General features: G+C 30.9%; 1 protein-coding gene across 1 annotated transcript; it reads right to left on the bottom strand.

The window, feature by feature from the left end:
• Nucleotides 1-10988: 10988 nt before the first annotated feature.
• LOC114739122 (uncharacterized) lies at nt 10989-12295 on the bottom strand. The gene is made up of 3 exons (XM_028927165.1): nt 12044-12295; nt 11671-11908; nt 10989-11543 (listed from the first exon to the last, which is right to left on the bottom strand). The coding sequence occupies exons 1-3, from the start codon at nt 12284-12286 to the stop codon at nt 11119-11121; spliced, it is 906 nt and encodes a 301-aa protein (XP_028782998.1). The 5' UTR covers nt 12287-12295; the 3' UTR covers nt 10989-11118.
• Nucleotides 12296-18606: the final 6311 nt, after the last annotated feature.

The following is an 18606-nucleotide window of genomic DNA, read 5'->3' as shown; positions in this document are numbered from 1 at the left end:
TATAAGACCCCAATCCATTTTGTCTCTTATATTTATGCATTTTTTTCAAGATAATCTTTCTAATAATGATAGTTTTAGCCAATATACTTAATTAGCAAGGATATTTTAGGAATGACAACAATTATTTATTATAAATAACCAATTTAACTTACTTCCTTAATCTCCTCAAATAAGTCAATTGGGTCTTATAATTAGGACCGGAGGAGTAGTTATTTTCTACATGAATATAGGTGACGCCTAAACTCTTATAGTGACTCCTTAAATCATTGTAATAAATAAATACAAATGAGAGTAAAGTTGTCAATTTTTCTTGATTTTACAAATGATAAATTGGGTCATTAACCCTTTTTGTCATTTACACAATTTCAAGACCCAATATGAAATTCCCTATAGTCTAAGTGCTTTTTTGGAATTTTTCCTTGATTAAAAATCAGATGAAACTAATGAAAGGGGGGAACTACAAGTAATTGGTTAAGATTAAGTGAAACAACAGATATCTGATTTTACAAAAATACAAGAACCCGATTAAAAATAATGTAAAATTATGGGAATTTGCAAATTAATTTTTCCTCAAAAATAAATGCTTCCAATTTGATTGAAATAAATTTACTTAAGTAAACAGATTTTTTGAACACCGCATTGCTCAAAATAAATATATTTACGAATAAGCAAGACACTTGTAGTTTCTATGATTTAAGTAAGATAGAGATTTTGATTCTCATGTTTGTCTACACTGCTCGTCCCATTCCCTCACTTAGATACAAGGCTTAGGATCTAATTAAAGTATAATTAATTTAAATTGCTTTGAAATATTAATTAAGTAGACATGTGCGCCCAATACATGTGAGTCGAGGCGGTATTGGAGTATCTCCCTGAAATGATTTCTCATGTACAAAACTTCTTTCCATTCCTCTGAATCTAAATTACTCCTCCGATCCTTAATATATGACCTAATTCTTGAGTTGGTTTTGGTCCTAAATATAAGACCCATTTCTCATATTTATCAGTTTTCTCTAAATTACCCCTATAGATACTCCCTCAACCATAATCAAATAGAAGAGGGAGAGGGGGGTATTAAAAAGATGATTATGGTATTTTAGGAAAAATGTGTCACTTTTCTTATAATTAACTAACTTACCTAACTTTCTTAATCTAATCAAATTAGTTAAATGGGTCTTATATTAAGGATCGGAGGAGTACTAATTATGACTCACATATATAATATATTTAACTTATACACCAAACATGTCATCGTAATGACGTATTCAGATCAAGCTCATGCGATCATTTAAAAAAATAAAAAAAAATAGTGCAATTGTTCTGTATCCCGATGACTATTATTAATATATACTCTTCCAATTCTTAATATAAGACATAATTGTTAAGTTAATTTTGATTCTAAATATAAAACCTATTTCTCATATTTATCAATTTTTTTCAAAATTGTCCCTATAAATATTTTTCCAACCATAATCAAATAGAATAAAGAGAAGGAATATTAAGAAAGATGATTACGGTGTTTTAGGAAAAACATTCATATTTTTTATAAGTAACTAACTTACCTAACTTCCGTAATCTAATCAAATTAGTTAAACAAGTCTTATATTAAGAACCGGGCAACTATTTTTTAATATGAGGCCACCCTTTCAACTCATAAAGATAGGAAATAGACTGCCTTTAAGCATAAACAATTACACATCATTGCAAAATAAGCATACAAAGAATCCCACACAACACCTTTTTTCCGTACAATTATATTTTTCATAAAGAAATTTTAGGAAAGAAGTGGGTTCACCCGCAATTTAAATAGGAAAAACCATATTGGAGGTACCTATACTTTTTTCAATTTTTAATTTGGTACCTAGCTATGTGTTTTTTGTTCTTAACTAAATCTTTATTTTTCCTCTATTAATATCATTAATCCTTATGTAGAGACTAAAGATATCAATAGAACAAAGTTATAAGAGCTAATATTGCTAAAAAGATAAAATTAAATGTTTAATTAGAGAGAAAAAACACATAGGTACCAAATTAAAAATTGAGAGAAAGTATAGGTACTTTCAATATGGTTTTCTCATTTAAATATGCTTTTCCTAATACTGTGACGCGCTTCAAAATCAAACTCGGTGAGGGCACTTTTTTTGGCATATCATGTTTGAATATTATCAAACTAATTTGAAAGTACTCATCCCAACGTTATTTTATTTATATTCATAAAATTTAAAATAATTAACTTTATTTTTTTAACAAAAATATCTGAGCTTCTTTTACTCAACCTAACCTAACCGTCGGTCACTGTATGACACTTGATATATTTAGCATATCCGTCCGTTCCCAATGAAAAGCTCACAGAATAATTGGATTTGAAGTATATATTAATATAAACAATCCAAATGACAAAGCAGGTATGATGTCTCGGCCAACACATTGATCCTAGGATACAATGATCCTAGAAACCCACATGCATATTTTATATTATGATCTTGCACACATCATCTTAATGACGTATTCCCATCAAGTTCATGTAACAGTAAAAAGCTTAATTAAAGAAATGTAATTAATGGCCAGATTCAGAGTTTCTATCCGCTGTAGTTTAAAAAAATAAAAAAGTTGCAATAAAAAATGAAAAGATTTTCCCACAAGCAAGGGATCGTACGTTGTATGCAATCATTTTACTTTGCATTCAGGTAGTTTTAAAAAATATAGTTAATTTGGTATGCAATGAATTAGTCTTGGAGGCCTGTGTTAGGAGATTAGTTATTTAACTAAGATTATTGATTAGCATGAGATGAGCTCAGTCAGGCAGTGTCAGCCACTAAGGCAATCCAGCGGTAAAAGGAACGCCACGTGGCATTCTTTGCTTTTGATCTCTTTTTGTTTTTGCTTGTATTTTTTAAAATAATTATTTTAACATGTGTAAATTTAAAATAAAAATAAAATTTTAATTATTATTTTTTAAAAAATTAGTTAAAATGATTAATTAAAAAATTTACCTAAATAGGGTTCGATCTGGGTGTTAAACTTAAAAAAGAGACGCGTTATAATATAACTGGTTGCACATCACTTTTTAACTCAGCATATTAAGTTCATATACCCAACTCTATTAAAAATAGAATTTTCATTGTTTTTTTCCTTCATATTATATCTCATTTTATCTCCAACTAACCTCACACGCATGGACGTATAGGTGGGGTGATTCAACTAGCGCTTGGCCTAACCCTCTATATGAACATATTAGACTCAAGATTTGTCCAATTGCGGCTTAGGCTTAAGTGCGCCGGAGACTCTAATAAAATGCAATTAATGTAAATTATGTTGAAGTCTACAGGCGCGGCCAAAATTTTGCGAGTCAACCTAGTACCGGGTTATACCTCTAAAATTATATACTCTTCCGATTCTTATTATAAACTTTAAATAACTAATTTATAGATAATAAATAATTAATTAAAATTGGTTAAAAATAATAAATAGGTTAGAAGAGTATACTTTTGCTAAAATATGCCCTTATAACAAAAGAGAAAAAAGAATAAAAAACAATATGTGAAAAAATATAATAAGAGAGAAATAATTAAAAGCAATATTGAAAAAAATACATTAAATATTAAGACAAATTCAAATTAAAGCTTATAAAATGAACTACACTGCTTTCTAAATTTAAAACTTATAAATAAGATGGGAGAGAATATTTGGCAACTAATGCTTAAAAACTCCATTGAGTGAGAAGAAAATAATAATAATAATAAAACTCAAGTTGTTTAGGCGGGGAAAATACACAAGACATTGATATTGCCCATGCTCGCCTAAGCCAATCGAAGTTCCAAGTGTACAACACTTGCCGTGAGACCGAAGTCTTTCTACTAAACATCGGGGCTTTGAGTTCTATTCTAGAAGCGATCGCTTTCAAGGGGCATAGGCATAATGACATGACGTATTAATTGGTATCAAAGTCATGTAATAGTTTTCTTTTATTTTTATTACTTATCAAATTAAAAAAAGGAAATGTAGTAGGCCCAGGCCCAGCAGCCCACCTTGACTATGCATCAAGCGTCATGCGCACCATTTTCCCCATCAAAATTCAAATGCAATTGTGGCAAGGTTCAAAGTTTCTACATTGTAGTTAAACCTTTAAAGTGAATGGCTCCAAAATAATAACAATAAAAATATAAAAGATGATCCCCACAAACATGGACTTGTAAGTTGTACACAATCATTTTATTTTATATACAGATCTTTTGCACACACCAAAAACACAAACTCCTTCTTTTTTTTTTTTTGGCTCCCTATACAAAGGCAAAGGCACTGGTCAAAGGAAATATTAATAGGGATAGTAGATAAACTGATAGAGCAGGGTGCCAATAGTTCAAACTTAAACAAAGCATTTTTCTAAAATATTAACGAGGTTTTTTTGCAATTGTAGATTCAGCCTTTATGCCATGAGGAAATTTCACCTTTGTAGTTTGTGGCTTCGAGTAAATAACGATTCTTGTTATAACTTATAAGCAACTAGATTACATTAACTGAAAATTCAATTAAAATCAATCAGAGATAATAAATGCATAATATATATAAATATGCCCTCATTTGTGGAGAGGGGAGAGAGAGAGAAAATAAATGAGGAAATTGTTATAATTTATCTAAAGACACGCTTCTTTAATCTTATTTATAAGTCATATTTGACAGGTTTTATCATAACAACAAAGAAAATATTAAATTTTATTAACTAGGCTTTAAAATTTAACAACTTTCTCATTTTATTTATATTTAATATACACCATATTTCATGAGAGCAAAATTAACCCAATAATATGCCTTCACATAAAAAATTTAATAATATAACTTATGAATATAATAAAAAATCTTTTCTTTCTATTTTACAATAAATAGCATCAGAGGAGTAAAAACAGAACTGAGCGTTTGGCAAAATATTTACATATATTATTTATCATTAATTATTCTAATTAATTTTAAAGTTATTTTAATTATATTAATTTTTTAATAAATATTTATATTAATTATTTTTTATAAATTATAAATAGAATTAATATAATTAAATAGAATTAAAATAGAATTATTACTTTCAATTTCAAAATTAAATATTTTAATATTAATTATTATTTCATTTGAATTATTTAATTTAAATTTAAATTAAATTCATTTTATTAATGTAGAATTTCAAAATCTCAAACTTTTATTAGAACTCACTATTCATTGGGACGTAATCGCTACGTAGGAGAGATGGCCAAGTGATTCAAGACGTAGCATCAGAACTACTATGTAGGTTTTTTGTTCACTGAGAGTTTGAATCCCTCTCTTTCCACACACATCTTTACCTAATTCATCAATACTGTTGACCCCGCAATAAAGGGCCGGTGAGGAGAGTGAATGCTTCCGGTTAATACCTATTTGCGGGGCCCACCTAACATGAAAATATTTTCTAATGTATTTTGTTTAATTGATGAGTATTTTACAAGGCCATTGGCTTAACACTCTCAATTCTACGGTCGGCGTGCTACCTGCTGGGGGACGAAGTTCTCCCATGAATTGGATGGTTTTAGAATTCTAAGTCCTAGAAATCTTATTTCTTCTTCCTTTCTTCCCAGCCCACTGATGTAGCTGCGTGCCTGAATAAGGTAGGCCCAACAACCTCGGCCCATGTTTAGGCCCAATTTCCTGCTGATTGTCAAAAATGAAATCTATCCGTCTTCCCAAAAGTAAAAGAGGATCGGACGAGAGATTCACGTAGATAAAAATAAAATGTGTACCTGAATAAAAAAAAAACAATAAAAAGACAAATGAAGATCATACCTCCATGCCAGGGGTTATTTGCGGGGCCCACCTAAGATGAAGATATTTTCTAATGTATTTTGTTTAATTAATGAGTATTTTACAAGGCCATTGGCTTAAGACTCTTAATTCTACGGTCGGCATGCTAGCCGCTGGTGGACGAGTTTGCGTTCGAAGCAGCGCTTCTTCCATGAATTGGATGGTTTTAGAATTCTAGTTTGAGTGCCCCCAGAACCATGGTTTGCAAAATCATGACGTAGGTGGGATATCATCCAAACAGTATTAATTTTGGAGTAATAATCCGAAATCATGGTTGGAGTCAAAACCATGATTTTGGAACCCAAAACCATGATTTCAGGATAAGTAAATTCATTCCGCTTCTGGCTCAAATTAAAGACTATGATTATGTCTGTCAAAATAGATCTTGTAATATCCTAATTTAAAAAATATATATATAAGAGTCAACTTTCCACCAACTTTCGGTGGAAAGTTAAAGTGTGAAGGTGGAAAATTTGGAGTAGCGTGGAAAGTTGAGCATGAATGTTGAAATTGAGGGGTGAAGGTTGAAAGATGAGAGTTGGAGTTGGGAGTTAGGAGTTTGAAGATTATTATGAGGGGACCTGATACATGTGTGGGAGTGTTATTTTAACACTCCCCACAACCCAATTCCCCAGCGCAAGAAGGAAAGAGAGCAAGAGAGATTAGAGTGTGCGTGAGAAAGAGGAGCATACCGGTGAAGCAGAGGGCAAGTTTTGAAGATATTTTAGGTATATAAAATTTCTTCTTTTTATTAAAATTTCTTTATAAATATTTCCTGTATATTTTAAGCTTCCTATTTACATTATTACTATAGTGATTAGAGAAAATTTTGAGACTTATATATGATCTAAGTATTCAGTTTTAATAAAAGATGACTATAGAAATTTAGAAGTGAATGAGTTGTTAATTTTAATTGTTTAGATTTGTCTATTTGTTGGTTTTTAGTATTTAAATTAGTCCTTCTAGTTGAAAAATCTGTTATATATGATTTATATTATATTTTTACCGATTAAATTCAAGTTAAGTAATTTATTTGGATTGTTTGGTATATTATTAAGATTTTAATCAGTTTAGTTTTATTTATTGGGTGACTGGAGGTTTTAAAATAATTATTGTAGCTAAAAAGTTTATTATTTGTGGAAATATATGTGTGTGTGTGTGGTAGTTATACCATTAAAGTTTTTGATCTGATTATTTATTTATAAATACTTGAAGTATTATTGAATTTTTGATAGTTTAGTTTTAAGGTTTAAACTTAAAATGAGATTTTTAGAATTTAGAACATAATAATTTTATATTTAGAAATTGTGAAAAATCCTTTTTATTAAGGTAAATAATTTGGAGGTGGTAAATAAATAATTTGGGTTGTTAGAAATTTTAAGTTGTTTCTAAAATACTTAATAATTTTTGGGTTATGAGAGTTGCGGGAATTTAGAATAAAAATTTAATTAAATTAGAAATTTAACTAATATAGAGAAGTGTAATTAATTAATCAGTTTATATTAATACGTGGTTATATTAATTGTGTAGATTAATTATTGGTTGAGCAAATGATTGATTTTGTGGTAATCCTTAGTATTATTTTGGCGAAAGATAACCACTTTCCACTTGTTATATATGCTAATATGTTGTTTGTGAGTATTTTGCTATTTTGGTATAATGATTTGTTATTTGAAACTCGAGTAGATAAATTATATCTTTTGAGCTATGAAAATTGTCTTGTGGGATTTTTGGAATTGTGATTGAGAAGTTTGGAAAAGATGTATGATTTATATCTTATGGATTATACTGGAAAAAGATTGAGACATTTTTGTTATATTGTGAATGGTTGGTTGTTATTTGAATTTTGGATTGAACGCTATCCTACCACGTGGTAAGGCTGCCATTGGTGCACATTGGTTGGCTTCTTCCTTCGTTCCTAGAGTAAAGGATAGACCTTTGTGATTTTTTATTCGTCCCCCAAAGTGTGGGATAGGCCTATAATAAGGGATGGACCTTTGTGACTACTTAATCGTCCCCCAAAGTGTGGGATAGACCTATAGGTTGGTTTGATCCCTTATAGTGAGGGATAGACTTATGTGGCTTGTGTGCTAGCCCCCGTAATGAGGGTTTGGATGATTGAGATTATTTGAGTATACATATCTGTATTTTCATTGGTATATAGATATTGAGATTTAATAATTATCCCACTTGACACCTCACGAGCACATGTTAGTATGTATGATGAGTTGGAAAGTTGGTTATTGAGGCGTTTGTCTCACCCTGTGGTTTTTACTATCTTCAGGTGATAGTTTAGATGATGGCCTATCAGGGAAGGTTCCGGAGGTATAATGTGCTGTTATAGCTTGTATAGCCTCCCTGCTTTTGTTTTATGCGTTGACTTGTTATATATTGCCACATAAGGCCCATGTACTCTAGTGCTGTAAACTAATACTTTTAATTACTACTATCTGATATGGGAGGTCATTGGAAGGCCAGAGATATTTAAGACTTTGCGTATTACACTCATTTGATAGTGTTGACTTTTGACTAATGGGCTCTATGACTTATATTAAAATGTTTTATCAGTTCGTGTGTTTGAAAGTATAAGTTTGGTTTGGGCGGTTAAATAATATTTCTGGACTTTGAAAGTCCAAGGCCCAAGTTAACGATTGATGTGGCTCGTAATATAATTTTAATCATGATAGGGATTTTAAAATTTTAAGGTTTCTTCTTTTCTATCATGGTTAATCGTTCGAATAAATTGAAAATTTTGATCTAAATGGGTTTTAAAAGAACGATTGTCACAGATCTCAACAATAATATGACTTTAACACCCATCAATTATTATTTTTATAAATATATTATACATATATTATTATTTATTAATTACATTATCTTATGTATTATTAATTATGTTAGTAAAAAATATATTATTAATAATTTTATTCCTTCAAATTAAAATATATTATAAAATCTATATTTTATGTTATTATCATATTAACTTGTGTTTTTTTAGTAATTTGTATATATAAAAAGTACTTCTAATAATAACTATTCAAACACTCTCACTTCTCAGAATCATTTCTTCACAAAATCTATTCTCCTCAGAATCTATTTTTTAGAAGCTATTCTCCAAATCATGATTTCGTTTCATCCAAACACCCCCTAAGTCCTAAAAATCTTATTTCTTCCTTTCTTCCCAGCCCTCTGATGTAGCTGTGTACCTGAATAAGGTAGGCCCAACAAACTCGGTCCATACTTAGGCCCAATTTCCTGCTGATTGTCAAAAATGAAATCTATCCGTCTTCCCAAAAATAAAAGAGGATCGGACGAGAGATTCACGTAGACAAAAATAAAATGTGTACCTGAATGACAAAAACAATAAGAAGACAAATGAAGATCATACCTCCACGCCGGGGGTTATTGGACATTTTTTTATTTTCATGTAGAGATTAATCAATTCAATGCCTGTCACCTCACTAATGAGTTGAGTCTAGTAGAAGATGTTAGTCTTTCACAATATTCTTATTTAGAAAAGTATCCATGTTTAGTATTTGAAAGTATTTCAAACTTATTTACTTTCAAACGGAGAATCTTTGTGCTTTTTTTTTGGGAGGGGGGGGGGGGAGCTGTTACCTTAGACCAACAAACACATACGAGTTAGAGCCTTCTCGTTTTCAAATCTTAAAGGATATTTGGTAACCCTGAAACACTTTTTGCATACAAACTGACACAAAACTATTTTTATGTATTTACTTTGTATGCCGTGATCGGTTTTCACCCAAACGGCTTAGAGTTTTGTTTTGTCTTTTGTACCAAAATAAAGCAGGGCCTTCTCTGCAGCTTTTCAATTTTTCAGGTTTCAGCGGCAGCTGAGAGTCTGAGACAAGAGCAGAGCCCCACCCACCCATGCCTTTTTTCCCCTCAAAAGCACGAGGCAGGCTAATCTGCTAGTGTTTGAAGGTACCAGGTTTTCCCCCCCTTCCTCCTTAATTGTATGTTTCATTTTTTACACATTTGATTTGTAGTTTGTCAAAAGTATATCTATCAAATTAATTTTCAAAAATAATAAATTCAAACTCCCTTTTTCATGTCAACTTTATTGGCGAGCTTTTTTAAAAAAAAAAAAACTCCCTCCTTATAAAATCACAAGACATTTTTTCTAGAACACTACCTCCAATCCTTAATACAATAGTGAATTTGATATTCAATTTGATTCTAAATATAAGACTCCAATCTACTATATTAAAGGTTCTATCAAATGTTAGTTCTAACTAATACATATTCTAAAGAAGATAACACATATTTGTTATAAATAACTAACTTAACAAACTTTCTTAATATACTTAAATTAACTAACTACTCCCTCCGTTCCTTATTATAAGAGACAAATAACCGAAATACGTTGATCAAAAAAACAGTTAAAATTAGTTAAGAACAATTAATGTGTAAAAAGTATAATTTTTTTCCAAAAATGCCCTCATTAATAAGGAGAGAGAGCATGAGAGAAAACAATTAAATTATTAAAAGAAAGAGAAGTGGGAGGGAGAGAGAGTGTGAGTTGGAGATAATAAATATGGGTAAAATAGTAAATCAACACAAAAAAGTAGAGACAACTTGTAAGTGTCTCTTATATATAGGAACATGCCATAAGCATCAAATGTCTCTTATAATAAGGAACGGAGGGAGTAACTCTTATATTAAAGGTTAGAAATAGTATTATGTTAACAAATTTATAGCATTCTTTTAGTATTTTAAGGTGTAATCAATAAACCTTTTCCCAAAAATGTCTTTAATTAGGATTGTAATTAATAAGGTTTTGACATTTTTTTTTCCCAAGTATCATTTTTTAAAATCAATTCTATTTAAAATTCTGCCATATATTAAATATGAACTTTTTTTTTTGGCAAGAATTCAAACGTTCATTAGATAAATATACAAAGAATGTATAATTGTAAAGGTCTTCTTTTTTTTTCTTTACCAGCAATTGTAAAGGCCATTAACCAACTTGTTGAAGGTATAAATTAGTTAAAAATGTCATATAATTTTAAAGGGATGGGGTGAATATTTTTGACTCAAACATAAGGTTGGTGAGAGTTAGTTTAGGAGGAATCTGGGAGCTCGTCATATTAAATTTTAAAGGTATTGAGTGAATTTTTTAACCCAGTGAAAGTTAGCTCAGGAATGAGTCTGGGTAACTATATATCCACACACACCCCATTAAATCTTATTTATTTCTCACTGGTATTAAAGAGGAAATGAGACCAACACGCGGGAGCAAAATTTTCCTTCATCCTCTTCTCAACTCTCATCTCACAAAACCTCAACTACAGTACGGCGCATGCCGGGAATGTTCTCCAGTAAGTCACAGGTGAGCATTGAAGTCTTGGGTTTCAGTGGCCGGACATGGTCTCCGGCCACCGACAGGGCCACCGCCGACCTGTCGAAGGTTCCGATCAGCCACTTTGCTTCCATGTACTTCTGCTTTCTCCACGGTGCCAAGTGCATTTTCTTCTCCTTCATGCATTTCTTAGCAGCCGAACACAAAATCTTAATTAACACTCTTAATCTCTCAACCTTTCCCACAAATACTTCCGGCAATCGGCTAACTAATCTGTTGTAATCTTCGCTCCCACGTGCCATCTCGAATTCAGTTCTAAAACTTAACTCTATCACCACCCTCACTTCTCCTCTTTTACTGCTTGATTTATCAGTCACTTCCAGATAGGTGTGCTCTCCTGAAATAGTTACCAGAGAAGCATTTTAATATTTCACTATTAAATTTTCTTAATTTAATTCTTCAGGGAAGTTTTGTTTTGTTTTTTTTTTTCCTTCCCTCTTTTATAATTGGAATCATGGATATACCTGATGGGATTTCTGAAGAGCTCTTCCATTTAGATTGACAAATGGAGCAATTGAAGCCCTGGTTCAAAAGGCGATCGCATATTTCTCTCTGGAGGCAACTCCGGCATCCGTACGACATCGCCGGTCGCCGGCAAGCGCATTGCGTTTGCATACCCGATGATACGCTTGATTCTCTTAGAGCCTGCTTTGTGGCTTGCCGAATTTTTGACTCTATTGAGGTTGTTCTGCATAAAGTGGCCTGAAAAAAGGATGGAAAAGAAAAGGAATTAGCTTTCTGAGCGACGAGATGAGAGATTGGTAAACTTGACTTGTGGGGAAAAGTCAATCAAGTTTTGGTGGCTCTTGTATGAAATATTGGGATCTGATTTAGTACCTGGAGGAGCTGGTCTTGTTCGTCCCAGTAAGCTTTGTTGTGTTGCAGGGTGCCGAAATTCTCGTACTCCTCGTTGTCTTCATCCAGAAAGTCGCCGGAGTTCGATGAATTCTTCGACGAGGAGTTGACATCCTCCCAAAACGCAAAAACTGTATCGGGAAAACTCATGGCAACATCGCCGTTTTTGTACATCTCGTCGGAAATCAGGCGAGTGGCCGGAAACATCTCCGATTTTCTGTACATCAGGATTCAGAACTGCTTGAAGTGGGAAATCTGTGGGGTTGGGTTGGGCAGCTCATATGGATATGTCTGCGATTTATATACAAAAGAAGCGATGGCTGTCTGGCCCTACGCGGGACCCGCATCTCCACCCTGCAAACCCTGGACGCTGCGAACATGATAAGTTCTTGGGTTGATTTAATAATCACTCGTTGAGTTGGTGCTGACACCAATTACAGGGATATAAAGGGGTCCCGTTCATGAGCAACTAATGTTGATCACCGTATGAGTAATCTGGACCGTTCAAATTTAATATTATTAAATAATTATTTTAAAATTAAAAAAATTATATTTTTAAAAAATGATAGTTAAGAGATTATTTTTATTTTTTATTTTATACCTATTAAAATAATTATTTTTAAAAAATAAAAATAAATCTAGACCGTCCAGATCTGATGAGTACTCAATGTAAATCCGATATAAAGTGGAGACTAGGTCTTATTCGATCAGCAAGAATGATATTTTTTCATATAACTATCTGATTTAGTCAGATTTAGTGATTATCGAATTTCAAGTCAAAAAAATGATTATCGAATTTAACTGGGGTAGTTTTTTTAAAAGTATTTTTGCATTCATAAGAACTGAACTTAGAGAGTGTTTAGATAAGAACAAAACCGTGGTTTTAGAAGTGTTTTTACAGTATGCGAAGTAAATATGTGGAGGAATTTATCTCGATTTACGAAAAAACACTTCTGAAAAGTGATTAAGGGGTTACCCAAACACCTCATGATCTCATATTTAAGTAGTTAAAATCTTTTTTTATTAAGATCAATGCTGATTGGTAAATTGATGGAATGATTTTTTTTAAGAAGAAATAAAGTAATTAATGATAATTGGTTTACTTAAGATATTTAACTCTCCTTTCTTTCAAGGTACAAGGGGGACTATGTTTTATTATTGTTCATGTGTGAAAAAAAAAAGCCTTATGTTAAGTTCTTTATATTTATTATATCATGGTCATGTGTCTTTTTTATTTCATGTAAATTTGGTAATTAAATGCTAATAATTTAAAAATGGGACATTAAAAATTGACATAATAAATATAAAAAATTTAATGTCAATATTTTTTGTGTGAAAAACAGGAGAAAAAGAATCTTGTATTTTAGTCACTTCCAAATAACTTGGTGAATCTGCAAAATGCTTTGAGTTTTTATTTTCTGAAAAATTATAATCTTTTCCCTTGAAAAGCATGATGTGAGGGAAATTTTGTTGATGAAGAACCAATTTTCGGACGTGTGAATTAATGTATGTCCTCTGATATGATCATTGAAAAAAGAGAATAATTAGAATAGAGAAATGAAGAGGGGCAGAAGCATAAGAAGATCTAATCCTGGATTTATTATGCTCCTTTGTTCTGATTAGCTCACATGTCATGGGTTCAGTGGCGGGAGTAATCAGGGGGACATGCTTGTTGTTTGGTGCAATGAACAGCGCAGTGCCATGTCAGCTTGACCAATCATTCCCCGCGTAGCCAGTGTATACTCTTTCATCATTTATTTTAAATAACCAATTATTATTGGGGGAATCACAAAAAATATCCCGGAATTTGAAAAACACAGATAAAGATCCGTGACAATTTCATTATGGGTTTTGACAATTTCATGACATATTATTATTATTGTCAAAAGCCATAGTCAAGCTGTCATGGGTTTCTATCTGTGTTGTTCAAATTCCAGGATTTTAATTGCAATTTTCCCTTATTATTATATCTGGTTTTAATTATAAAACCTTATTTATATTCTATAAACATTATTTTATAATTAGGATCTGAAGTAATGTTAGTTTAAAAAGAGTAATAAATAAGTTAAAAATATAGTTTTGTTTTTAAATATGTTTTTAAAATAAATGAAAAAAATGAAAGGGAACATATGAAAAAAATATAAAAAGACAGAGTATGATAAAAGAGAAAAAATAAACAATTAAGAGTAAAATATAAAATACATTAAATATTAAGACAAATTTCAAATTAAAACTTATAAAATGGACCATATTGATTCTCAAATTTAAAGCTTATAAATAGGTCTAGGGAGAGAACTATACTTTGCAAATGTTCAAATATTTTTCTTACATAATAATATAAAAATTACTTAAATAAAAACCTAAGAGGCTATGACTTATGGGAGTTAAGTCATGAAACACACAGACATCAAATAATCTTTTTTTTTTTTTTTGGTAAGAATACCATCGACGTTGATACAATAGTGTAAAGGAATATGTTATATTGGGAGTGAATAGAACAAAATGGAAGCAGTGAATGGACATTTTTTTAAAGATGATATGAATGAAAAAAATTATTGGGCAGATTTTTTTTATATTGATATGATGGTGTTAACGTAGTTTAGAAATACAGGAAAATATTAAGACGGTTTGAGTAGCTTAATATAATGTGTCATCATCGTCAGATGAACGAATACAAGAAAGAGAAGATTGCAGTTTCATTCATTTAAGATTTTATATTTTTAGTTGGCAAAAACACTTTTCAGTCCAAAAAAAAAAAGGCCAAAAAATTTAGACTTTTAATCATGATGAAGAAAAAATCGTGAGTTGGTGTGCGAAGCGGGGAGTGGGGGCTGGGAGGAGAACAAAGTTGAGACTTTATCCGAAACAGTGAGAGAAGAGAGAGAGGGAGAGGGAGAGGGCTTATCCAAAGAAGCACGTGGGTCCCACAAGTGATATTTCGATCACTTGTGCTCACTTCTCACACAACATGGGAATCATTAAACCCAGGACGCTCATCTCATGTGCCAATCCGGGCTCACCCTTTTATTTTACCAAATTATCCTTCTTGTTGCCGCCCTGACACCCTCACAGCTCAGTAGGTATTTCTGATAATTTAAAATAAAATTTTTCTGACATATTTTTTTACATCTTGTAAATTATAATTAAAAACTTATTTAAAAATAATTTTATCACCATTTCAAACAAACCTTGATAAATCATAGATGACGCGTTTGGACTTGGGATTCACGAAATATGGATGGATATACTGGTCATTCCACAAAAGTGCCCATAGTTTTAAGATTTGGTAACAGGCGCCTTTGAGTGGTTTCCTGGTTTGGAACAGCTGTGGGTGTGATTTCTTTAAAATATAATAACACAGTTTTAAACATTAAAATTCAATATTTAATGCTTGTGTGCACATTTTTGGCTAAGATGGAATCCCCTCCCATCTTCCTCTCTATCCATTTGTCATTTAATAATTTGGTGTGTGGTTTAGACGACTTAAGATTGCCTTGCTACTTCCAAGTTGTGCATGAATTATTATTTAAATCTGAGTGGGGAATAGAATAAAAGCAGTCTTTTTCTTCTGTTTTTCCCCCCTTATTTTTCTAACACCAAACCAAAGGAAAAATTCGACCCGGTTTCCTGTCACCTTTCCTCGCAGCAGTTTAATACCAAACGTACATTTCTGCCAAATATTTTTATTTTATACTCCCTCCGTTCCTTATTATAAGAGACATTTGGTGCTTATGGCATGTTTCTATATATAAGAGACACTTAAAAGTTGTCTCTACTTTTTTGTGTTGATTTCCTATTTTACCCATATTTATTGTCTCCAATTCACACACTCTCTCCCTCTCACTTCTCTTTCTTTCAATAATTTAATTGTTCTCTCTCATACTCTCTCTCCTTATTAATGAGGGTATTTTTGGAAAAAAATTATATTTTTTACACATTGATTGTTCTTAACTACTTTTAACTGCTTTTTTGATCAACGTAATTCGATTATTCGTCTCTTATAATAAGGAACGGAGGGAGTAACTAACAGCAAATGAAAAAGCACTCACCGCCTTAGCGGAGATAAAACTAAGCAGTGAAATATTTAAGAGAAAATTAATTTTTTGGTTGTTCGAGTTTTAATTTAATCAATAAAGCATCATTCGATACGACTCAGTCTCTCAATTTTTAATTCGGTTGAAACACAATCTTTTAATTTTTAACTTGATTAAAACCCAATTCCTAATCTTTATCTTTTTCGATTGAATAAATTAATCCCCCGTCATCCTCTATGGCAGGAGAGAATGCTGACACAGTTAAAAAATGCTGTTATGGCCTCTAGGTGAGCTACGCGTGGCTGGGATCTTCAAGTATTTAGGTAAAAATAAAATTTTGATTTTAAAAATACTTTTACAATATGAGAAATAAATATGTAGAACAATTTATCTCAATTTATTACAAAATAGGTTTAAAAAATGATTTTAAAGTTGCTCAAATATCCCGTTCAGGTGAGAAATTTTTCCGCTGTCCCTATCTCTCCTCTCTTTTATTGTCTGGTTCCAGACTTTTCTTATTTTTTTGAGGTAAGTATATAAAAAAGATTTATTTGTATTTATGCGAAAATATTTTTTTTCAGGTGATTGCGAGATTGCCAAGGTCCCTCAAAAACAACACATTTTAAGAGATTGTCGTGGAGATACTCATTCGTTTTTAATCATCCACCCACCAAATCCTCACATATGACAATAAATTACATGCACCTCCACTAGTTAAATCAGTTCATCAATAATAGAAGTTGTAATTAGTTCACAGATTAGATGCTTGGATTTTAACAGAAAACTAAATAGCGAGAAGGACATCTTTAAAAACGAAAAATATTTGGCGTTTTTCCTTTTTTCTTAAACAGAAAATTTTTGAGTTTTACTAATTATTACCTCCGGTCTTTAATATAAAACCTCGTGTATTTGTTATTTTGAACCTAAATATAAGAACCAAATCTACTTTGTCTCTTATATTTATATTTTTTCCCCTCAAAGTGGTATTTATAATAATAGTAATTCTAGTCAATACACTTGATTAATAAAAATATTTAAAGAAATATAACACCTATTTATTATAAATAATTAATTCAATTTATTTTTTTAATCTATTCAAGTTAGTTAACTAATTCTTGTATTTAGACCGGAAGTAGCATGAAAAAAGAAAATTCATGATAAGATTCTTCTTTTGTAGTTGTGATCCGATTAATTTAAATATAAATTAATCATGACTTTATCATGAAAACATGTAAAGATTCCATTGGTGATCTCAGCCATAATTTTTACAGGACAACAATTTCAAAGCTTTATTTTTCAGGGCAAAAAAATAGTAACAGAAAGAAAAAGAACTAGATGAATAAATGTGTCTGAATCCTCCAAACAGGCAATAGATTATAACAGTATGATAGTGAAGTGGTAAAGTCCGGTCAAAAAAAAAAAAGTGGTAAAGAGGTGCCTTAAAAAAAAAAAAGAATAAAGTTCTACTCAGTTATAAATGCCAACCAAGAAAGAAAAGAAGGAATACATAATCGGAGATGATAATAACTTTGACAGAACGAGGAATCCTTTTAAATTTCATGCCAGCTTGCTGATTGAGTCCTACCATTATCCGAACAATAATTTAATTAATCATAGCCTCCAGCTTAAGACTGTTGTCATGATATTTTATGTAACTGATAATCATAGTAGATATCAATCTCAATTCTCAACATCAATTCTGATATGTAAATTGTAAATTTAAAATTTGCGTAATAAATCATATTATTTACTCTATAAGATATAAATATTATGGTTCAATTATTTTTTTCACTTGTTTGATGATATCAGTAGTTAAATTAAAGTTTGTTAGACAAGTATTTTCATTCATAAAGTTTGAAACCGTTCTGATCAAGAGAAATATAGACGACAGTTGTTCTCGTTCAATCACACTGTTATTACTCTCTATTTTTACATTCTACATCTGTATTTTAGAAGAGTCTATCTCTATTTGATCTCTGCAGAGACAAATATATACTACTTTTTTTATTATAAATATAAATCTTAATTCATTTTGTTTATCATATTTATTTATTTTTCTAAGGTAATCCTTGTAATAATAATAGTTTTAATCAATACTTTTAATTAGTAAGGATGTTTTAGAAAAAATATCTATTTACTACAAATAATTAACTTAACTAGTTTTCTTAATCTATTCAAATTAGTAAACTAATTCTTATATTAAGTACCGGAAGTAGTTTTATTTTACTTTTAAATATTAAACCATATTCTATTTCCTGACTTTATTGCCCTTTTTTCCAATTATCCTGCTGAGCGCACACGGCAAAGAAGTTTTCATTAAAAAAATAAATAAATAGAGTATTTTAAAAAATTAATTTAAAAAAGTCCTTGTCTTGTGGTATGTAAAATATACATATTATTATTTTTTAAATATCATAATTATTTTCTTTAATATCCTTCCTACCTCTCTTATTTTAGTTTTAATTGAAGGAGTATTAATAGGAATAATTTTAAAAAAATTTATATTTAAAA

The sequence above is a fragment of the Neltuma alba genome, unplaced genomic scaffold, assembly GCF_004799145.2.
Source record: "Neltuma alba isolate B1F8T4 unplaced genomic scaffold, ASM479914v2 tig00013773_pilon, whole genome shotgun sequence".
NCBI classification, from domain to species: Eukaryota; Viridiplantae; Streptophyta; class Magnoliopsida; order Fabales; family Fabaceae; genus Neltuma; species Neltuma alba.
This window is presented reverse-complemented; position numbering and strand designations above follow the sequence as displayed.

Bases quoted from the DNA above. Each gene is read 5' to 3' on its own strand.
- LOC114739122 (XM_028927165.1), bottom strand. From the start codon at position 12,286: ATGTACAGAAAATCGGAGATGTTTCCGGCCACTCGCCTGATTTCCGAC. The intron at 11,909-12,043 runs GTACTAAATCAG...TCCTTTTTTCAG, and splicing joins AACAAGACCAGCTCCTCCAG to GCCACTTTATGCAGAACAAC. The intron at 11,544-11,670 runs GTATATCCATGA...TAACTATTTCAG, and splicing joins CTCTTCAGAAATCCCATCAG to GAGAGCACACCTATCTGGAA.